This window comes from Culex pipiens, chromosome 3 (assembly GCF_016801865.2).
Source record: "Culex pipiens pallens isolate TS chromosome 3, TS_CPP_V2, whole genome shotgun sequence".
NCBI lineage: Eukaryota > Metazoa > Arthropoda > Insecta > Diptera > Culicidae > Culex > Culex pipiens.
In genome coordinates this window covers 93,082,578-93,107,438 of record NC_068939.1, presented here as the reverse complement: position 1 = coordinate 93,107,438, position 24,861 = coordinate 93,082,578, and the positions used below count along the sequence as shown (strand labels likewise).

Below are 24,861 nucleotides of genomic sequence, written 5' to 3'. Positions count from 1 at the left end.
AAAATAAGAAAATAAGAAAATAAGAAAATAAGAAAATAAGAAAATAAGAAAATAAGAAAATAAGAAAATAAGAAAATAAGAAAATAAGAAAATAAGAAAATAAGAAAATAAGAAACTAAGAAAATAAGAAAATAAGAAAATAAGAAAATAAGAAAAAAAAGAAAAAAAGAAAATAAGAAAACAAGAAAATAAGAAAATAAGAAAATAAGAAAATAAGAAAATAAGAAAATAAGAAAATAAGAAAATAAGAAAATTAGAAAATTAGAAAATAAGAAAATAAGAAAATAAGAAAATAAGAAAATAAGAAAATAAGAAAATAAGAAAATAAGAAAATAAGAAAATAAGAAAATAAGAAAATAAGAAAAAAAGAAAATAAGAAAATAAGAAAATAAGAAAATAAGAAAATAAGAAAATAAGAAAATAAGAAAATAAGAAAATAAGAAAATAAGAAAATAAGAAAATAAGAAAATAAGAAAAAAAGAAAATAAGAAAATAAGAAAATAAGAAAATAAGAAAATAAGAAAATAAGAAAATAAGAAAATAAGAAAATAAGAAAATAAGAAAATAAGAAAATAAGAAAATAAGTAAATAAGAAAATAAGAAAATAAGAAAATAAGAAAATAAGAAAATAAGAAAATAAGAAAATAAGAAAATAAGAAAATAAGAAAATAAGAAAACAAGAAAACAAGAAAATAAGAAAATAAGAAAAAAAGAAAAAAAGAAAATAAGAAAATAAGAAAATAAGAAAATAAGAAAATAAGAAAATAAGAAAACAAGAAAACAAGAAAATAAGAAAATAAGAAAATAAGCAAAATAAGAAAATAAGAAAATAAGAAAATAAGCAAATAAGAAAATAAGAAAATAAGAAAATAAGAAAATAAGAAAATAAGAAAATAAGAAAATAAGAAAATAAGAAAATAAGAAAATAAGAAAATAAGAAAACAAGAAAATAAAAAAATAAGAAAAAAAGAAAATAAGAAAATAAGAAAATAAGAAAACAAGAAAATAAGAAAATAAGAAAAAAAGAAAAAAAGAAAACAAGAAAACAAGAAAATAAGAAAATAAGAAAATAAGAAAATAAGAAAATAAGAAAATAAGAAAATAAGAAAATAAGAAAACAAGAAAATAAGAAAATAAGAAAATAAGAAAATAAGAAAATAAGAAAATAAGAAAATAAGAAAATAAGAAAATAAGAAAATAAGAAAAAAAGAAAAAAAGAAAATAAGAAAATAAGAAAATAAGAAAATAAGAAAACAAGAAAATAAGAAAATAAGAAAATAAGAAAATAAGAAAATAAGAAAATAAGAAAATAAGAAAATAAGAAAATAAGAAAATAAGAAAATAAGAAAATAAGAAAATAAGAAAATAAGAAAATAAGAAAATAATAAAATAAGAAAATAAGAAAATAAGAAAATAAGAAAATAAGAAAATAAGAAAATAAGAAAATAAGAAAATAAGAAAATAAGAAAATAAGAAAATAAGAAAACAAGAAAAAAAGAAAATAAGAAAATAAGAAAACAAGAAAATAAGAATAAAAGAAAAAAAGAAAACAAGAAAACAAGAAAATAAGAAAATAAGAAAATAAGAAAATAAGAAAATAAGAAAATAAGAAAATAAGAAAATAAGAAAATAAGAAAATAAGAAAACAAGAAAATAAGAAAATAAGAAAATAAGAAAATAAGAAAATAAGAAAATAAGAAAATAAGAAAATAAGAAAATAAGAAAATAAGAAAATAAGAAAATAAGAAAATAAGAAAATAAGAAAATAAGAAAATAAGAAAATAAGAAAATAAGAAAATAAGAAAATAAGAAAATAAGAAAATAAGAAAATAGGAAAATAAGAAAATAAGAAAATAAGAAAATAAGAAAACAAGAAAATAAGAAAATAAGAAAATAAGAAAATAAGAAAATAATAAAATAAGAAAATAATAAAATAAGAAAATAAGAAAATAAGAAAATAAGAAAATAAGAAAATAAGAAAATAAGAAAATAAGAAAACAAGAAAATAAGAAAATAAGAAAAAAAGAAAATAAGAAAATAAGAAAATAAGAAAACAAGAAAATAAGAAAATAAGAAAAAAAGAAAAAAAGAAAACAAGAAAACAAGAAAACAAGAAAATAAGAAAATAAGAAAATAAGAAAATAAGAAAATAAGAAAATAAGAAAACAAGAAAATAAGAAAATAAGAAAATAAGAAAATAAGAAAATAAGAAAATAAGAAAATAAGAAAATAAGAAAATAAGAAAATAAGAAAATAAGAAAATAAGAAAATAAGAAAATTAGAAAAAAAGAAAATAAGAAAATAAGAAAATAAGAAAATAAGAAAATAAGAAAATAAGAAAATAAGAAAATAAGAAAATAAGAAAATAAGCAAAAAATAAGAAAATAAGAAAATATTACAAAATTACAAAATTACAAAATTACAAAATTACAAAATTACAAAATTACAAAACTACAAAACCACAAAATTACAAAATTACAAAATTACAAAATTACAAAATTACAAAATTACAAAATTACAAAATTACAAAATTACAAAATTACAAAATTACAAAATTACAAAATAAAAAAATTACAAAATTACAAAATTACAAAATTACAAAATTACAAAATTACAAAATTACAAAATTACAAAATTACAAAATTACAAAATCCCAACATATCTACAAAGAAGTCTACCATACCCACTGAAGCTATTCGCATATGATTTTGGGTCGAAATCTATCGACAGCTTTTTTGTTACGGCGGTAGACCCACAGGCCTCAACTCCAAAGAGTGATCCTGGGTCGAAATCTATCGGCCTCTTTCTTGTTACGGCGGTAGACCCACAGACCTCAACTTCAGGGAGCTCTGGATGACCTAGGATATCCCAACATATCAACAAAGTAGTCTTTCATACCCACTGAAGTTATTCGCATATGATCCAGATTCAAAATCTATCGACCTCTTTTTTGTTACGGCGGTAGACCCACAGGCCTCAACTTCAGGGAGTTCTTGATGATCTAGGATATCCCAACATATCAACAAAGTAGTCAACCATACCCACTGAAGCTATTCGCATTTGTTCCGGAATCGAAAACTATCAACCTCTTGCTTGTTACGGCGGAAGACCCACAGGCCTCAACTCTAGGGAGTTCTTGATGACCTAGGATATCCCAACATATCTACAAAGAAGTTTACCATACCCACTGAAGCTATTCGCGTATGATCCTGGGTCGAAATCTATCGACCTCTTTCTTGTTACGGCGGTAGACCCACAGACCTCAACTTCAGGGAGTTCTGGATTACCTAGGATACCCCAACATATATACAAAGAAGTCTACCATACCCACTGAAGCTATTCGCATATGATCCAGATTCAAAATCTATCGACCTCTTTTTTGTTACGGCGGTAGACCCACAGGCCTCAACTTCAGGGAGTTCTTGATGATCTAGGATATCCCAACATATCAACAAAGTAGTCAACCATACCCACTGAAGCTATTCGCATTTGTTCCGGAATCGAAAACTATCGACCTCTTGCTTGTTACGGCGGAAGACCCACAGGCCTCAACTCTAGGGAGTTCTTGATGACCTAGGATATCCCAACATATCTACAAAGAAGTTTACCATACCCACTGAAGCTATTCGCGTATGATCCTGGGTCGAAATCTATCGACCTCTTTCTTGTTACGGCGGTAGACCCACAGACCTCAACTTCAGGGAGTTCTGGATTACCTAGGATACCCCAACATATATACAAAGAAGTCTACCATACCCACTGAAGCTATTCGCATATGATCCAGATTCAAAATCTATCGACCTCTTTTTTGTTACGGCGGTAGACCCACAGGCCTCAACTTCAGGGAGTTCTTGATGATCTAGGATATCCCAACATATCAACAAAGTAGTCAACCATACCCACTGAAGCTATTCGCATTTGTTCCGGAATCGAAAACTATCGACCTCTTGCTTGTTACGGCGGAAACCCACAGGCCTCAACTCTAGGGAGTTCTGGATGACCTAGGATATCTCAACAAATCTACAACAACCAGTTCGAGCACAGAAACGGAATTCGTATACGATTCTAGTTAGATTCTGTTTCAGAAATCGAAATGTATTGACTGGGTACCTTGCAACATCAATTTATGTTGCGCGACATTTTTTGGAAGTGTTGGCAAAAATTCAGAAAATTTACCAGATTTCGGCTTTAGTGGTACCTTAAATCGGGCGTCTAATGTTACATAAAAGTCCCTTTGACACCAAATTTCTATCTCATCACCGTTTCAGGCTGCAAATTATTGAAAAACACCTCTTTTTTTGCATGTTCAAAAATGAAAGGGGTCGTACCGCCCCTCCGTCACGAGTTATCAAAAATCGGACCTCGGATTCGTGATCAGGGACAAAAGTTACTGTCACTTTTTACACGGGACTCACACATCGACGTCGTCGTGCTATCATGTCGCACCCGCCATTTTGACGTTCCGAGAAAAACGCGTTTTAATGTTTGACCTTGAATAAACAAAAACGAAAGCACGCAATGTAAACAATAACAAACACGTTTTGTTTGGCTGACCATTCTGTGCATTGTCCCGAAGTTTGGTTGAAGTTGGTTGCTGGAGTCCCGAGTTATAATTAAAAATGTTTACGGTAGTCTCACTTGTACGTGCGTCAAACGCATTCTGACCTGAAATCCCTTTGCCCTTTGTCGCACATCAATCAACATCAATTTTCAGGGAGTGACAAGATAGCACGACAGGATTAAAACTTCTTTTATTTGTAGCTCTTTTGGTTTTCATTGAATATCTCAGGATTGAAATCGAATTTTGGGGATCTGTGAAGGTCAAAAGATGTGGCATTGTGAGCAGCACAAATTGGCGTTCTAAATGTGAGCTCTGTAAAGAGGGTGTCAAACTAAAAAGTGCCCCGTTCGTTTGACAACAGTTGGTGTCAAACCATCGGGGTATCGGTGTATTTGCCATGAAATGAGGTATTTAAGCTTAAAGTCGGAATCGCTAAATCTTCAGTGTTGGGATTGCTTTGTTAATGCCGGCCTCGATAATCTTCAAGGGTTTTTTTTTCCTGAGGAACAGGGAAAGATTTACTTAGTATAATAAATTTCAAGATATTCAAAAAATGTGAAATGCAAGTGGTTTCTATGAATTTTATGAGTTTTCAAAAGATGATTATGATTTAAAATTGATTCTAAAGTAGAATCATCAAACAATCGCAAAAATGACAACTTCGGAAAATGATTAAAAAATCTACAAATGAGCGACTCTTAAATTTGTCAAATGCTTTTTACTCATTTGGACGCGAATATTTAGTTGGGGCAGTTAGACAGTTTTTTTCTGGCCGGGGTCGAGGGGGGGAGGAGCATAAAAATAAAAAATACATTAAAATTCAAATAACAAGCCGTAGTCTAAACATTTGAATGCAAAAAGTGTTTTAAAATGCATTTTACTCTCTAGTTCAGCTGTTTTGCAACCAAAAACTTTCAAGAATTCAAAGGATATTTAAATCAACCCAAACATGCTGAAAATGATTCTAAAAGCTCCGAAATGCAGTTTAAATTGATATCAGCTGATCACAAATGATTTTTTTTACAATCTTGAAGTTTTTGAAAAAAATATTTTTTTTTGCTCCATGATTTATCGGGCCAACTTTAAAGGGAGGAGGGGTGACAAAAACATCTAATAAAATTTGTACCAGCCGAACTCACCTTTTAAATATTTATTTAAAAAAATATTTGCGGTATTATTTTCTCCAAAATCATCAAGAATTCGATTATGAGAATAATTTCTTCCAAACTACAAAAAATCATCACAATCTCATAAAATAGAGAACAACATCAACAATTTAAAAGATGAATAAACAAATATGTTGACCTATAGGTCTGTATTGTCTTGTTTTTTTTTTCCAATTCTATAGCATTATTTATAAGGTTTCATCATAATAATAAAAAGCATTTTAAATGAATAATTGTTGAAAAAAAAACTTCAAAAACTTAGTTTTTTTTTGCTGTCATTATTTCGCGCAAACAAGAAATCCGCTGCACAATTCTTGAAGGCCAAGTTCCATCCGTTCTGTCAACGCCTCTCCGCACGTCCGTTCGAAATGATCCAATTGAATTCGATTTGCATTAATAAGAGCGATCCGTAAGTCCCAACAAAACAGAACTATCGCTAATCTAAATCGAATAAAACCATCTCCCCGTCGAGCGAATCTGTCGGCTTAGATTCGCACCCAAGAAAACGGCTCGCGGAAACCAGTTCCAACTTTTGGCAGCATCTTCGGGGGTTCGTAGTTTAACGATTTTTCCACAAAATTTGCGCAGAATTGGTTCGGGTTTGTTTCAAAAAAGGATCGATGAACTTTCCAAAATAAAAACTAGTTTAAGGAATTTTGTTCAGAAACCAGATTTTACCTTTTCTTGGGTCTCTTAAGTCCGCCAGAAGATGCTCCCAGAATATCCCAAGTGGTAAAGGACAAAATTTGCATAATGTTCATCGCGAAACCATCCCACAGGTACCCACCACACTTGGCCACTTCTATTTGGTTTCTCGTAAATTAGTATTTCTTAGCCCCGAGAGCGAGATATACTGGCCGGATTGTGCTCTTTTTCGGCTGTCTGGAACAACACTTGGGCAGACTCGCGACTTGCAGGTGTCCTCGGGAGGTGTTCGACGACTGCTTCTGATTTACTTGGATTAGTGGGCGTCAACGACGGATGTTCTGGGGAGGAATCTTTCTCGCTCTCACTAATCCAGCGTCCGGCGCTGCGGAGTGCAGCAGCATAGGGGCCGTCCATAAACTAAGTAGTCAATGACTTTTCCTATAAAATCACATAACACATTTATTTTTTGGAATGCTTAGCAAACATTGAACATAATTGAACCCATTGAACGATCATAATGCAAGATTGAGCCATTATGAACATTTATTAGATATCATGCACAACTTGATGATATTCTTTGATAACTAATCAAATTTGATCATCAATGTTATTCTTACTTTCAATTAATCACGCTGATATGAGCGTTTTGTAAGAAAACATTTCTTTATCAGTATTTTTTTGAATGGATATCTTATTTTGATATTCCATTATAATCATTATAAACCATTTTATAATCAACCAAAAGCAATATGAAAATTTCTAAACCAGGATTTTTAACACAGGAGAAAACCCGAAGCTCATTTACCTTTTTAAGAAAGCAAATTTATAAGTCACATAAATTACTGAAAAATTGCATAATGCTATGGAAAAAGAGGAGTATTGCAAAAATGACCATCAATAAGCCACATAGTTTATGGATGACCCCGTCAAGAAAGTGTGCAGGCCTGGGGGCCGCTTACGGTTCTAGTTCCCAAATCTTGAATCGAGATATAATCACGCAGTATTATTGTTATCGATCCCATCAAAAAGTGGAGACGCCACGCGATGCTCTTGATAATATGCAAAACGCTACCGATTATGAAAACTGGCTTTGTTATCAAGCTCGTAAAGTGAAGAACTATCCGGCGATCGGCGATATGCAAATTCACCACGGAAAACGGGCTCAGACAAGCTTCCGAGACACTGCTAAGCAAATTGGAGCGTTTTATGGTTTTTGGAGAGAAAAACTTGATGATCTGATTCGGATGGCAGCTCGCAGCAGCAGCTTTTGTGTTAAGCATCCAGAACGATTAGATATAAATAAGACCGAGCTGCTAGTCGGGGCTTTAGTATAGAATTGAAAGTTTGTCGCCGGGGTATCGATGGCAGCAACGGACCCGAAGCTGAACCAAACGGCAGCGGATTCTACGACGAGCAGCAGCAGCTGAAGGAGCTTCAGCGGTTTTAAGGATTAAACAAGCTTGGCTGTGTAAAACGACACCGGAAGTGAAGGACATAAAGTTGTGAAGAAGAAAAAAAAACTTGTGATTTTAGTGATAAACTGTTTTAGAAACTTTGCTCAAGCATGGTGAGTGTGAAAATCACTAAAAAAAGTGAATGAAATTGTTTGAAGTGGTAATGAATCGACATAAAGAAGAATTCATTGCGTGCCTAAAAAAGGAAATGAACAACTTCTGGTGATCGCAATAGTGCTGGGGGGAAACTGTACCAAACGGTGGAACCTGTTTGTTTTAAACTTATGCTGATTTGCTTAAAAACATCAACAATAAACTACAAAAAGCAAAAAAAAAAATACTGGAAAAGTGGCTGCCCATAAAAATCGAACGGAAAACGGCTAGGTTTACTCGAGATTTCATCTAATCGAGCTGGAAGTCAAAAAATAGTATATTGAAATAAATTGATTAAACTTCAAAAAATCTAATTCAGCAGGAGAACTCGGTGTTCAGTGTCAGTATTTTCTAGTTGTGATACGTGTTTCAATCAGGTTGTGAAAGTGTAAATGGTCAAAAAATTAAAGAGATAAAACCAAAAAAATATAAACATTTTAATCTTTTTAAACTTCTAAAAAATGTTCATATTATTATGAATTTAACCAACATTTATTTTGAAGTAAAGTTCTTGTTAAAAGACTGCATTCATAAATTATACTTCCGGAGTTATTTAAAAAAAAGGGTTTTCTATTATAAAAATGGTAACAACCACACGGAACAAAATCCGGTTTGCGGAATCGCAAACTTTGCTTCCGATTCGCTCTAAAAATCGCAAATCTCGGTTTGCACCCGTCAGCAGGAAGCATTGCTTCCAATATCGCAAACGGTGATTTTCGATATCGCAAACGTAACGCAGTAACGCCTACCCGCCAAAAGCACGCAGCACGCAGCCACTTCAATGTTTACTTTTTTGAATTGACCGTTGCTATTCGAAATTTGGATGGAAATAAGAAGAAGAAGAAGTTTTACTTTTTATTCATTTATTCATATTTCGATAATAAATTAGGAAATTGCGTTGATTGTTAACTACGGCATACTACTTCGAATAAGTCGAATTGTCTTATCTGGCAGGAAAAATCTGCCTTGATGTCCGTGCTGCAGCTGGATACTGCTGGGCGCGGTCGATTCCGTTGGCATGGTGCTCCCCGTGACGTGAGTTCCGGCGGTTGCAGTTGGAGGAGGAGAAGCGTGCAACGTGCTCGGTCCGTCGATCTGATTGATGTCCAGTGCCGGATTTAGACTCAGTTCGATGGCACCGCGCAGTGAGTTGACACGAAAGGGCCTAAGCCACGATTGCGGTTCCAAATCCTTATTTTCACCTCGAAGATCGGCTCCTCGTTAGAAGATCGTCCGCCTGGAACGAGCCCCCCGATCCGGACGCCCGGCTGGCGGGACACAATCTCCGACAGCAGTCGGACCACTTCTGTCAAAGCGATTGCCGAACACACTCTGTAATCGCGATGCGTAGACTGGAAAATATAACACAAAAATAAAATAATTTTAAAATATTATAAAAGAAAATTAAAATAAATTAAAAGGTTCAATAATGGTGTAGGGATAAGCGTGGCTGCTTCTCACCCAGTCGGCCTGGGTTCGATCCCAGATGGTCCCGGTGGCATTTTTTCGAAACGAGATTTGTCTGATCACGCCTTCCGTCGGACGGAAAGTAAATGTTGGCCCCGGACTAACCTAAAAAAAGGTTAGGTCGTTAGCTCAGTCCAGGTGTAGGAGTCGTCTCCCTGGGTCCTGTCAGTTCGAATCCCGGGGTGGATCAAGCCTACGGGCACCTAGTTTCGAGTAGGAATCTCGTAATCGAGAACGCTCCAAGGTAATGCTGTAGAGCGAATAATTTGATTTGATTTTTGATTTGTAAATTCTGGAATTTTATAAATTCAAAAATAAAGAATTTACGAACTCTAAAACAAAAAAAATAGAAATTTTAAAAAAATATCGATACAATTTAAGACTTTAAGATTTTATGGCTTAACGATATTAAAACTACTTTACGATTTTGCGACTTTGAGACTATTAGACTTTAAGACATTAAGACTTTAAGTCTTTAAAAATTCAAGAATTTAAGTCTTTAAGACTTTAAGACTTTAAGACTTTAAGACTTTAAGACTTTAAGACTTTAAGACTTTAAGACTTTAAGACTTTAAGACTTTAAGACTTTAAGACTTTAAGACTTTAAGACTTTAAGACTTTAAGACTTTAAGACTTTAAGACTTTAAGACTTTTAGACTTTTAGACTTTTAGACTTTTAGACTTTTAAACTTTTAGACTTTTAGACTTTTAGACTTGTAGACTTTTAGACTTTTAGACACTTAGACTTAGACATTTAGACTAGAGGGGTAGGCGTGGCTGAATGGTTACGCTGTTCGCTTTGTAAGCGGAAGGTTCTGGGTTCGATTCCCATCTGCTCCTATCGAAAAATTATGGAAAGAAGGAATTCTGAACACTTGAATATGAACGAAAAATTCATTAGCTCGCGGCGGGGTTCGATCCCCCGTCCTTTGGGTCAGCAGACAAAAATGCTAACCACCAGACCATCGAAGCTTAGTTGTCTAGAAGGATTAAGAATGCTATAAGAACCCAAGAAACTTGATTGGAATCTGTGTGAACCTAAGAACAGGAAAATGCAATATTGAATGCAAGTTGAATTCAAGGACACTGGTTGCATAATTGTTAGGCGAATATTGAACTTTCAACACGACCAGAATTCACCACAAAAAGCTTGGTGAACCGAATTGGAAAGCTTCCAAAAATGAATCCAAGAACATACGAAGAATTAAGGACTATAAATAGATTTGACCGGCCGCATCACTTACCACGGTGAATCCTGGCTTCACATCCATCTTACTAACACCCTCAAACCTCACGTGATACTTTGTCGAAGACGCAGCTGATTTAGCGGTCTTCATCACTCAAGTATCGGACTAAAATTCCTATCCACTTCCCCCGTGTCTTACCACTGGTCGTGGCCGGCGCTGTGATTGGCTAGCATGATAGGGACATTTGAAAGTTGCGAAGTGGTGATGATTGGTTCCTACTCTTCATCTGTGGTCCACGGAGCAATTCTTGGAGGTCCTGGTCAATAACAGAGTAGCAACTACGGGTAGACACCAATGCTATGCTATGCTATGCTATGCTTAGACTTAGACATTTAGACTTTTAGACCTTTAGACTTTTAGAATTTTAGACTTTTAGACTTTTAGACTTTTAGACTTTTAGAATTTTAGACTTTTAGACTTTTAGACTTTTAGACTTTTAGACTTTTAGACGTTTAGACTTTTAGACTTTTAGACTTTTAGACTTTTAGACTTTTAGACTTTTAGACTTTTAGACATTTAGACTTTTAGACTTTTAGACATTTAGACTTTTAGACTTTTAGACTTTTAGACTTTTAAACTTTAAGACACTTAGACACTTAGACTTTTAGACTTTTAGACTTTTGAACTTTAAGACACTTAGACACTTAGACTTTTAGACTTTTAGACTTTTAGACTTTTGAACTTTAAGACACTTAGACACTTAGACTTTTAGACTTTTAGAATTTTAGACTTTTAGACTTTGAGACTTTTAGACTTTTAGACTTTTAGACATTTAGACTATTAGACTTTTAGACTTTTAGACTTTTAGACACTTAGACTTTTAGACTTTTAAACTTTTAGACACTTAGACTTAGACATTTAGACTTTTAGACTTTTAAACTTTTAGACACTTAGACTTAGACATTTAGACTTTTAGACCTTTAGACTTTTAGAATTTTAGACTTTTAGACTTTTAGGCTTTTAGACCTTTAGACTTTAAGAATTTTAGACTTTTAGACTTTTAGACTTTTAGACTTTTAGACTTTTAGACTTTTAGACTTTTAGACTTTTAGACTTTTAGACTTTTAGACTTTTAGACTTTTAGACACATAGACTTTTGAACTTTAAGACAATTAGACACTTAGACTTTTAGACTTTTAGAATTTTAAACTTTTAGACACTTAGACTTAGACATTTTGACTTTTAGACTTTTAGACTTTTAGACGTTTAGACTTTTAGACTTTTAGACTTTTAGACTTTTAGACTTTTAGACTTTTAGACTTTTAGACTTTTAGACTTTTAGACTTTTAGACTTTTAGACTTTTAGACTTTTAGACTTTTAGACTTTTAGACTTTTAGACTTTTAGACTTTTAGACATTTAGACTTTTAGACGTTTAGACTTTTAGACTTTTAGACTTTTAGACACTTAGACTTTTAGACTTTTAAACTTTAAGACACTTAGACACTTAGACTTTTAGACTTTTAGACTTTTGAACTTTAAGACACTTAGACACTTAGACTTTTAGACTTTTAGACTTTTAGACTTTTGAACTTTAAGACACTTAGACACTTAGACTTTTAGACTTTTAGAATTTTAGACTTTTAGACTTTGAGACTTTTAGACTTTTAGACTTTTAGACATTTAGACTATTAGACTTTTAGACTTTTAGACTTTTAGACACTTAGACTTTTAGACTTTTAAACTTTTAGACACTTAGACTTAGACATTTAGACTTTTAGACTTTTAAACTTTTAGACACTTAGACTTAGACATTTAGACTTTTAGACCTTTAGACTTTTAGAATTTTAGACTTTTAGACTTTTAGGCTTTTAGACCTTTAGACTTTAAGAATTTTAGACTTTTAGACTTTTAGACTTTTAGACTTTTAGACTTTTAGACTTTTAGACTTTTAGACTTTTAGACTTTTAGACTTTTAGACTTTTAGACTTTTAGACTTTTAGACTTTTAGACTTTTAGACACATAGACTTTTGAACTTTAAGACAATTAGACACTTAGACTTTTAGACTTTTAGAATTTTAGAATTTTAGAATTTCAGAATTTTAGAATTTTAGCATTTTAGAATTTTAGAATTTTAGAATTTTAGAATTTTAGAATTTTAGAATTTTCGAATTTTAGAATTTTAGAATTTTAGAATTTTAGAATTTTAGAATTTTAGAATTTTAGAATTTTAGAATTTTAGAATTTTAGAATTTTAGAATTTTAGAATTTTAGAATTTTAGAATTTTAGAATTTTAGAATTTTAGAATTTTAGAATTTTAGAATTTTAGAATTTTAGAATTTTAGAATTTTAGAATTTTAGAATTTTAGAATTTTAGAATTTTAGAATTTTAGAATTTTAGAATTTTAGAATTTTAGAATTTTAGAATTTTAGAATTTTAGAATTTTAGAATTTTAGAATTTTAGAATTTTAGAATTTTAGAATTTTAGAATTTTAGAATTTTAGAATTTTAGAATTTTAGAATTTTAGAATTTTAGAATTTTAGAATTTTAGAATTTTAGAATTTTAGAATTTTAGAATTTTAGAATTTTAGAATTTTAGAATTTTAGAATTTTAGAATTTTAGAATTTTAGAATTTTAGAATTTTAGAATTTTAGAATTTTAGAATTTTAGAATTTTAGAATTTTAGAATTTAAGAATTTAAGAATTTAAGAATTTTAGAATTTTAGAATTTAAGAATTTTAGAATTTTAGAATTTTAGAATTTTAGAATTTTAGAATTTTAGAATTTTAGAATTTTAGAATTTTAGAATTTTAGAATTTTAGAATTTTAGAATTTTAGAATTTTAGAATTTTAGAATTTTAGAATTTTAGAATTTTAGAATTTTAGAATTTTAGAATTTTAGAATTTTAGAATTTTAGAATTTTAGAATTTTAGAATTTTAGAATTTTAGAATTTTAGAATTTTAGAATTTTAGAATTTTAGAATTTTAGAATTTTAGAATTTTAGAATTTTAGAATTTTAGAATTTTAGAATTTTAGAATTTTAGAATTTTAGAATTTTTAGAATTTTAGAATTTTAGAATTTTAGAATTTTAGAATTTTAGAATTTTAGAATTTTAGAATTTTAGAATTTTAGAATTTTAGAATTTTAGAATTTTAGAATTTTAGAATTTTAAAATTTTAAAATTTTAGAATTTTAGAATTTTAGAATTTTAGAATTTTAGAATTTTAGAATTTTAGAATTTTAGAATTTTAGAATTTTAGAATTTTAGAATTTTAGAATTTTAGAATTTTAGAATTTTAGAATTTTAGAATTTTAGAATTTTAGAATTTTAGAATTTTAGAATTTTAGAATTTTAGAATTTTAGAATTTTAGAATTTTAGAATTTTAGAATTTTAGAATTTTAGAATTTTAGAATTTTAGAATTTTAGAATTTTAGAATTTTAGAATTTTAGAATTTTAGAATTTTAGAATTTTAGAATTTTAGAATTTTAGAATTTTAGAATTTTAGAATTTTAGAATTTTAGAATTTTAGAATTTTAGAATTTTAGAATTTTAGAATTTTAGAATTTTAGAATTTTAGAATTTTAGAATTTTAGAATTTTAGAATTTTAGAATTTTAGAATTTTAGAATTTTAGAATTTTAGAATTTTAGAATTTTAGAATTTTAGAATTTTAGAATTTTAGAATTTTAGAATTTTAGAATTTTAGAATTTTAGAATTTTAGAATTTTAGAATTTTAGAATTTTAGAATTTTAGAATTTTAGAATTTTAGAATTTTAGAATTTTAGAATTTTAGAATTTTAGAATTTTAGAATTTTAGAATTTTAGAATTTTAGAATTTTAGAATTTTAGAATTTTAGAATTTTAGAATTTTAGAATTTTAGAATTTTAGAATTTTAGAATTTTAGAATTTTAGAATTTTAGAATTTTAGAATTTTAGAATTTTAGAATTTTAGAATTTTAGAATTTTAGAATTTTAGAATTTTAGAATTTTAGAATTTTAGAATTTTAGAATTTTAGAATTTCAGAATTTTAGAATTTTAGAATTTTTGAATTTTAGAATTTTAGAATTTTAGAATTTTAGAATTTTAGAATTTTAGAATTTTAGAATTTTAGAATTTTAGAATTTTAGAATTTTAGAATTTTAGAATTTTAGAATTTTAGAATTTTAGAATTTTAGAATTTTGGAATTTTGGAATTTTGGAATTTTGGAATTTTGGAATTTTGGAATTTTGGAATTTTGGAATTTTGGAATTTTGGAATTTTAGAATTTTAGAATTTTAAACTTTAAGACACTTAGACACTTAGACTTTTAGACTTTTAGACTTTTGAACTTTAAGACACTTAGACACTTAGACTTTTAGACTTTTAGACTTTTAAACTTTTAGACACTTAGACTTAGACATTTAGACTTTTAGACTTTTAGACTTTTAGACGTTTAGACTTTTAGACTTTTAGACTTTTAGAATTTTAGACTTTTAGACTTTTAGACTTTTAGACTTTTAGACTTTTAGACTTTTAGACTTTTAGACTTTTAGACTTTTAGACTTTTAGACTCTTAGACATTTAGACACTTAGACTTTTAGACTTTTAGAATTTTAGACTTTTAGACTTTGAGACTTTTAGACTTTGAGACTTTTAGACTTTTAGACTTTTAGACTTCTAGACTTTTAGACTTTGAGACTTTTAGACTTTTAGACTTTTAGACATTTAGACTATTAGACGTTTAGACTTTTAGACCTTTAGACTTTTAGAATTTTAGACTTTTAGACTTTTAGACTTTTAGACCTTAAGACTTTTAGAATTTTAGACTTTTAGACTTTTAGACTTTTAGACTTTTAGACTTTTAGACACTTAGACTTTTAGACTTTTAAACTTTAAGACACTTAGACACTTTGACTTTTAGACTTTTAGACTGTTAAACTTTTAGACACTTAGACTTAGACATTTAGACTTTTAGACCTTTAGACTTTTAGAATTTTAGACTTTTAGACTTTTAGACTTTTAGACTTTTAGACTTTTAGACACTTAGACTTTTAGACTTTTAGACACATAGACTTTTGAACTTTTGAACATGCACTTCGTTCATGACAAAAATATAAGTTTGAAGTTGTGTTTAGGCCAAACAAAATGGCATTTAAGTAAGGCATTTGTCTTAGTCGGCCATTTATATTTCGGCCAAGTTAGACCGTTGCAAATATTTTTTGAAGTTTATGTTAAATACCGTCAAGCACCTAATGTTGGCATATCAGCACTATGGTGTTCAGTGACAGCAAGTTTAAAGCATGTTCAACTGAAATTAAATAAGTACACTTCAGACTTGATTATCGAAATCGATAATCGAACCACGAAAAAAAAAAATTTTCGCTGTCATATTTTTTATGGTTGTACCCAGCCAGGGAGCATGTTGACAGCTCCCATACAAAATGAGCGTGCCCGTTTTTGTAAGCCCAGTGGGCCTAAGATGGCGGCCTTCTATATTATCTAGCCAAATATTTGAAAATGGCGAACAGTTTAAATTAATGAAGTCTTTGCCTTGTTTTAAAACAGCAAAATAATCATTTTGGAATCATTCTTTTAACTTGTTCAGAAATAACGGAATCGACGTAACACCTTATAATGTGGCCCTCTTAAACCTTGCGGTTTCGTCAACGGATCCACAGGCGTGTATCGTTCTTTTTGCGACAAGACTCCGCCTCCCGGGTCTCCTAAGTGTGAAGGTATGGCACGGGGAGAGGGCACCGAATACCTATAATAACACTTAGAATTTTTGCGCCTGCCTCGGGATTCGAACCGGCGACCTCTGGATTGTGAGTCCAGTGCGCGGTCCGATTGATCCACACAGGCAGACGGAAGAAATAAGCCATATTCAAATATTAGTCTAGAACAGTTAAAGGGAGCGTGCCGCTGTATCTTTACAAGGATTGGACTTCAGACAATGGTCGAAATTGTCACAGTAATGTCTAAATTACGACATACAATAATAAAAAAAACTTACACCCTTCTCAAATTGCATTCTCAACATACGAAATTTATGGAAAAGAAAAATTATCCAAATAATTAAATACAAAATTAAAAATCGCAAGAAATGCTCATAAGTCGGTTATCTTTTTTTTTACCTTTCATTTCCGTTTTTTTTTTAAGATTTTCCGGTTTAGACTCTAATGGCCTATCTGCAATCACTTAATTTATAAAATTGTAAGTAGCATAGGAATTTGAATCAATAGAAAGAAATCTGATCTTCTTCTACAATGGGAAAGTATGTATGTATGTATGTATGATCCCCATACCCGCAGGCAACTTGGTCCCGAAACACATGTGAGCGCTACACACTACGAAAAAAACATGTAATTTTCGGTTATATTAGATGCACATAACTGGAGCATCAAATCAGACCTAATGTCGCGTTGAATAAGACGTAAAATTACACGACCATAAATCATCCAAGGTCGTGTAATATTACATTTAACGTGACTCCGGTGAATCGCTTTTCGAATAGGAATCTTATAATTCTTATTGGAATAAAAAAGCCTGTTAATACTGTCCAAAACTAAAATGTTTTTATTGTAACACATCATAATTTTACGACACAACTTAAATCACAGCTCAAAATGGTTTTTCTTCTTCAATTTTCCACCGGATTTTCGCCCTTGGCTTTTGTTCCACTTGAAATCTTTCGGCTTGTCATTTGCAATCAGTCGGACACCCCACGGAAGAAGGCATCAAGGTGGCACAACTGGAGAAAACTCACTTCTTGCGGACTACGATTTAATTCACTCCGGGAACTTCCTCTTTGGTGGAAAGAAATTGTTCAGCCAACAACAAGAAGCGGCTTGCCGGAACAGTTCATCATGGGTGCCTGCCGCAACCTGCCAAAAACGAGACGACAAAAAACATCAGCGATCTGTTGCACCACTTTAAACATTAATAAACTTACCTTTATCTTGAACGGTAGCAGGTTCTGGCCAGTAAAGGTTCGAAATTGAAGATTGTTTCGCCCGAAAACAACTGCTGCAACAAATTTCTTAGCGACGTCGAGCATGGCGAACGTTTTGACAGTTCACCACTCGGACGAAAATGTAACGGCTGAAGCGCGTGTAATCGAGTTTCATTTGATGTAAAATTACATCTTATTTGATGCTCCAGTTATGTGCATCAAATAAAGCGTAATGTTGGGTTATTTGACCTGTAATTTTAGGTTCCACATAATGTAGAGGAGTACCAATGGGAATTTTATCAATTTACGTCATAATATACACAATTTCACATCGAAAATACGTTTACACGATTCAATAATAGGTCAATTCAACGATTACGTCAAATGTAATATTCCAAATTTTTTAGTGTGTAGGTGAACAATTCGATCATCTTTTACTCCGTAATCTGTACACCCACGTGCATAAGTTTTTTTGCACGAATTTTAGTGCTACAAATACCGGCGCAAAGAATAAAAAGAAACCCCTTTGCCCTCCCCAAGCACCGGAAATTTGTAGCGGGTGTAGGGACACTTTGTATAGACGCCCTTGCTCCCATCACGTCACTGAGGGTATGGAGCGACGAGAAATTAATAAGCATGTCCCCCTAGTCGAACCTTCATTAGAGAAGCAGGCAATCCACAACTCACAGCGAACGACCAAAGGAACACTCTACCGCGTATATAGTAATATTGGCGTGGTTTGTCTTTACTGAAGTGTATGGATGTTAGAGTGAATGAAAGTGTCAATTGAAAATAAAAATGGAAAGCTCTCACCAAATACGAAGAATCTTGGATACAGCTCAATTTCGATCGCCTCGCAACATGACACTTGAAACTTCACAAATCTTGAATTCCTGCCTTGATCAGCAGAACCTCCGGCAGCAGTCCTGGTACCGCACGAATGACTGCAAGCGACCCACAACATTAAAGTGGCTGGATGATGAACGCCACCCACATCTGCTTCGACAATTCTTGATAGACTTGTAACCACAGGAACGCTTAAGCTGGTGGCCACTTCGTGAGGTTAACAAGCTCCTTTCTTTCTTGTTGCTGCTGACATCTCCTTCCGGTGGAGCAACTCTTCCGAGTCGTGGAAGACGTATTTCAAAAATTTCACAAAAAATTCTGCTTGTCACTTCCACCAATGTCTTGAAGCGGAAATAGGAACGAGATCTCCGGATTTTGCGAAACTTTTCACTTTTGAAGACAATTAAAAAGGTTAAAAAATGACAGCAATCAAAAACGCGTCCGACCACGGGCACAGATTGCTTCGATCTCCATCTTCTTCTACAATGGGAAAGTATGTAAATAAGTGACTTGACGTATGGTTTGGAAAATTTCTAAATCTACCGTAAGTTGACGTTTTCATATCAAATGTAAACAAACAACTGCATAGCAACGTATAACCGCTCAGCAAGTTTACTCAGATGGTTGTAGATAACCGCACTAAGCGACGTGCTTTTATAACGCGAATTATCTAGTCTACTTAAGGTGAAGCCGTTGATCATTTTCGAAGAAAATTGATCATCACTCTAAAATTATCTGTATTGAATTCAAATTAACGAATTTCTGCACCAAAATGAATCAGCATGTGCCGGTTGTTGCATTTTAAAGCCACTAAATGTTTGGTCTGAATCAAATGTGTTTCAAAATTTATATAATTTTGTGGTACAATCATTGACGTCCTAGTTGAAAAACATTGATTAATGACGATTTCCATAACTTTGCAAGGAATGGGATAATAGTTACCAAAAGGAATCAGCATGTGTAGGGCACTATTCTAAATAACTTGTAGAAGGAATTTTGTCATAATATTGATAACGACAAAACAAATTTATCATTGAACGTACAATCATGGCAATAATGGAAGTCTTCGCGTTAACTTAGATATTCTAAGTTAGGTGATTGTAGATAGCACATAACTGATATTCCTTCTCTCCAAAAGTCCTTACTCCCCCAACAGTGACTCTGACTCCAACAGAAAATGAAAAAATAGATCTCAAAAATATCAAAAAATCTCTACAGTTTTGTTTTATAAAAATGTCCCATTTATGTTTTTTTATAAAACGAGAATTTCAAATTTAGTATAATTTCCAAACTATTGTTTAAAGCACAATTACTGATCCATAATTCGAATTGTGTCTGATCCCAACTTGTTTCTATAAAAAACGGTATAGACTTGATAGTTTACTAATCCTTAGCTTTCTATTAAACACCAGATTAACCCTATCCCATTCCTATAACAAATTATAATTTAAATTATCTTCTCAATTTTCAGAAAGCCATTATAGTCATAGTCGCTGCACTGGCAGTCAGTGCGCGGTCGGAGTTCGATGGATACCACTACACCACTCCTGCCTGCCCGTTGACCGGACCAACAACCATCACCCAAACGGTGACTGATTACAAAACGCAGATTCAATCGAAAACGGTGCAACTTCCTGCTGTTACCAAAACTCTGGTCCAAGAAAGAACCGATATTATCTACTCGACCATCGTTCAGCAGGTTCCTGTGACCCAGACTGTTACGCGCTCCAGTACCGTTACTCGGACTCAACCAGCCCCACCAGCGCAAACCATCACGAATGTCGTCACTCAACCTCCAGTTGTTTCGACTGTTTACACCACTGTTGTGAAACCAACGCCCGTTTACAGTACTCTAACGAAAACAAGTACCATTACTCAGCCACCAGTGACGCTGCCACCACAGGTCATTGTTGAGACTGTCCAGCTTCCGGCTGTAACTCGTACGCAGACTTCGACCGTCATTAGAACCACTCCAGTTATCACCAGATTGACAGAAACCGTCGATGTCCCTGGACCTACCGTGACTCTTCCTCCAGTTACTAAGGAGATTACCAAGACTGCTGCCCCAGTGACTCGTACCAATACTGCTTATGTTACCAAAACGGAACAAGTCATCAACTACGAGACCATAACTCTTCCTCCAAATACGGTTACACTCCCAGCTAAGACTTCATACAAGACGACCACGCTGCCAGCTACCACCATAACTAGCACATCCTTGATCGCTACTCCTTCCCCGGTATACAGAACTGTAACGGTGTCCACCACCATCACTCCTGCACCACTCCCAGCATCAACTAAGATCATCACAACCTCGATCACAGCTCCTGCAGTGACAAAGACGGTTTCCAGCATCAAAACATTGACCCAAACCCAAACTAAATCCCTAACCCAGACAGTGACCAGCACTCAGATCTCCAGAATCCCAGAGTACGTGACCAAGACTTTCACCGCACCTGCTGTAACCAGCACTGTCTGCAAACCCAACAACGAATATTTGCCACAGCCAGCAAACCCACCACCAACGGAGTACCTGCCCCAGGCTGAGGACTACCAGCTGCGGTACAACGATGTCTACCCGTTCGGTGGATAGAATCATCCTGCCAACCGAGATGAACACCTTCCCGGCTCTCTAAAGCAAACAAGATACTCATAGGATGTGGGAGCAGCAAGAAGAAGCAATGTTATGGATGATATTGTCGGAGAATGTTGTCACGTGTCGTCGGAAAGATTTTCGAAACAAACAGTTTGACTGATGGAAACGAATAAAAACAAGATTGAATTTTTGTGGCAATTGGGTGTGTTTTAGTTATGTGATTTTTTTTTTATAATGGGCAGTTCCTTAGCCCCACGCAGATACATCTCATATTTGTAATTGTGTTTAAATCAATTATGTAGTTATATTCTATGGAATTATTATTTCTCCAAAAAAAATATATTTCAAACATGATTCGCAAATAAGACAGCAAACATATTTAGCCTTTCAATTTGCTAACAAATAGCTTTTGAATTCTGTAAAGTACATTGACTTCAAAAATCGCGTCTCCTGGAGAACCGAACATTATCATTTAAATTTAGGGATTCACATCTTAGCCAATGTTTCAAAAAAAAAACATTTGCAAATCATTAGCATACGCAAACACACCTACTGGTCAATAACGATAAGTTTACCTATAGTCATGGTTACCTAGAATAATCAAGTTTTGTTGTCCTCAGCTAAAAAAAGAAAGGTAAACATTTTTTCATGCAAATATTGCGAATGTAAGTTATTTCATTATTCAGTAATTTCAACCTTCTTTCAAACTTCCGAAACATTATAATTACAAATATCACTCTGCCTATCTCATAACCCGTCTAATTTTTTCGTACGATCATACTTCATGACATTTCGAATTAGATGCACTCTTATTATGGATCTAATCTTCTTTCAATTCTCCAGCTCACCCTCAAGAGTTGTCGTTACCGCGTTCTTCGTTCTTTAATAAAATATGCCTTTTAATTGACCATTGTAGTGATGGTAGAAATCTAAAATTGAGTTGCATTATGCCTCAATTCAAAAAGCAAAGCAATATACTTTAACGACCCCCGGGTCTTTTGTGGTCTCTGTTGCAAGTTTCTGCTCATTTCTAGGCGTCCGAAGGTTATGTGTGGTGAGTCACCCAAAACCTCTTTTCGCAAAATGGACCGACGTTTTACTTCCCCATCCGATAGAAAGCCAGGAGGATAAGGCGGGAATCGAACCCGCGCCCATAGCAACTTAAGGATCGGCAGCCGAGCCGCTAACCACCGCGCCACGAGGCCCTCAATTCATAATCGACGAATATGAGCCACGTTATGTTCGATGGCCTTTAATCTCACAACTGTGTGCTATTTCGGATCTGAAATGACAAATGGCAGAGCTCTTATGAAAAGATAGTCTTAAACATTTTACACTCAACAAGCGACTGATTAGGCTGGATCTGAAAGTCACGGTCCTATGAGGCCGTTATTTTATTGGTTAAAATCTGTCATGTGGTGTGCTAAAAAGGCAAACTCTTGATACTATGTAGCTTCTAAATCAAATAATTGATGGTGAAAACTCTTACATTACTTCGATTGTAAATAAATCAAACGCAATTGCAGGGTAGCGTAAAACAACAGCATCAACAATGAACCCTTTCAGCCGTATAAACCTAACAGCTCATCGAGCGGGTTGAACCCGCGGTCGGTGGCTAGATAAGTCAGCACCTGTCAAACAACTCCCATGCGACAAACGATGCCACGCCGCAAACACTTGAGTCGGTCTATATGCAGAGCAAACAGCCATTTATGTTGCCCAACGCGAAATGTCTCCTCTTGGTTGATGCGGCTAATGAACATGCCCACAACAATTCCCGCGTGGAGTTTGATCATCTTCGATTGGAGCGGAGGAACCTCTCACTTGAAGGATGCGCAAAGGTACTGAAATCTGTAGAGCTTCTTTGTATGAAAGTTCTCTATAGATTGAAGTCTTCCTTTACTCCCAAACAAAAGACTTGTGACATTGTGACATCCTTTGCTAGGATATGGTACAAATCTGTAAAGGACAAACTCTCACCCAAAGTGCTTCAGTTTAAATCTCGATGTACACATTTTGTAGGGTACAATTCTCATAAAAATGTATGACGTGTGGTAAAAGTGCTTGAATTTTTAAGGAGATTTTTGTACATTTTTTATTTGAAACCGAGTTTTGAGGTTAAGTCACTAAATCACACTCACTCACACTCATCAAAATAAAACTAAGGATAGTGGCTATATTCTTGCCTTCTGACATGCGATGTCAAAGAATTTAAAATTTCCCCTCTCTCGAATTGCAGAGGTTCCTCACATTGAACAGGTTTCTAGAAATTGCTCATGCCAGTTCCGCAGTTCTTCAGTCGGCCAATATTTGTTCATGATTTTTCGCTGGCTGACACCACTTGCCGAATTACCACCAACCGTGTAGTAAACCACATGTAGTTCGCACCGGTGGCCTTGACGCCCGGTTGACTCCGCCGGGAATCCCCCACCACAAATAATCCCCAAATCGCCAAAATCTTCTGCAGCAGCAGCAGCAGCTCATCTTCGAGCAATTATGATGGTACGGCAAACAAATTAATCAAACAGCGCCAAAGCAAACGAATTCGGATCAAGCCACTTCTCGGCGTAAAGGTCTTGGCTGCTTGTTGGTACAAGAATACCGAACTCGTACTGTGACTGATTGGAACATATACGGGTATCGACTGCGACGCTTCGGTACGCACGGCAGAACAAGTGATATTTTACGGCTGGGTGGATTCCAATGGTTCAGTGTGTGGCTAGATCGAATTTTCCAAAGGTCAAGCGATGATCTGGACATACTTATGAAATTAGGATTACGAACGTGATAATGAATCAATTGTTTTGAGTAGGGGAATGGAAGGTATTCCCATCTGTTATCGAATTTTGTCTTATTAGTACTTTGACATTTAAAAATAATTAAATTGTTTGTACAGTGAGAAATAGCTAATCTTCGTAATCGTGCGAAGTTATCGTACGAGCTTTTAAGCTACATTAAATTTTATGCATTTATTTAAAACATTGATGGCGTCCACAACTAAACTTATAAATCTTGCGTATTTTTGCCATATTTCATACATTAAAATGAACATTATTAACCTGTCAAATATGAAATTGAAATGATTTCATATTTTCTCTATTTTGAAACTCCTGTAGAGCGAATCGGACTCATGTAAGTATGCCATGCAATAATATCATAAAAAAAAAGTTTGCGCTTAAAGTAATTTCAAGCTTGGGGGCTGGGATCCCTTGAAGCATTTTTTTTTTCTTTTTCAAAAAGTTGATTATAATGTCGATGGCGTTAGTTTTGGATTGGTTCTGAGAACAATTTTTTTGAAAACGGTCGTCACCACTAGAGCTAAAAGTAGCACCTTAGACCATTCACCTCACAAAAAACCTTCAACTTGGAAAGTCTTCATTAGCCCTTATCCTTTAAGAGTTACTAAATTTCAATTAAATTATTATTATTATTACATTAGAATTGGTTCAAAATCCATGAAATTTATTAAAATTTTCCATGTTTTGAGCATGAGCATGAGCATGAGAGACCACCCATGGTTGTCCTTCTCCGTTGCTGAACAGGACCGTAATATCCTATCAATACAACCAACCATACGCTTAAACGATCCAATGGTGTTTCCCTTATCAACAGCATGTATGAATGCGCTGAATATATAAAACATCAAGATCATTAAAACAAAATCTGGAGCAAATTGATAACAGTCGTTGGCCACCAACGGCGCCCGCCATGTCACTTTGTAGATCTCGGGGGGATTGGGACGGGAATGTTAGTTAGCATAGGTTGCTACCAAGGGTGGGTTCTATACGATATCCACACCCCCGCGTGTGCCAGAAAAAAACTACTTCTACTTGGGATTT

General features: G+C 33.2%; 1 protein-coding gene across 1 annotated transcript; it reads left to right on the top strand.

Annotated features, from left to right (window-relative positions):
* Window positions 1-7,694: 7,694 nt before the first annotated feature.
* LOC120413422 (uncharacterized) lies at window positions 7,695-21,220 on the top strand. Its single transcript, XM_039574234.2, has 2 exons — window positions 7,695-7,942; window positions 19,898-21,220. Exons 1-2 carry the CDS (start codon window positions 7,940-7,942, stop codon window positions 21,017-21,019), a joined length of 1,125 nt encoding a protein of 374 aa, XP_039430168.1. The 5' UTR covers window positions 7,695-7,939; the 3' UTR covers window positions 21,020-21,220.
* Window positions 21,221-24,861: the final 3,641 nt, after the last annotated feature.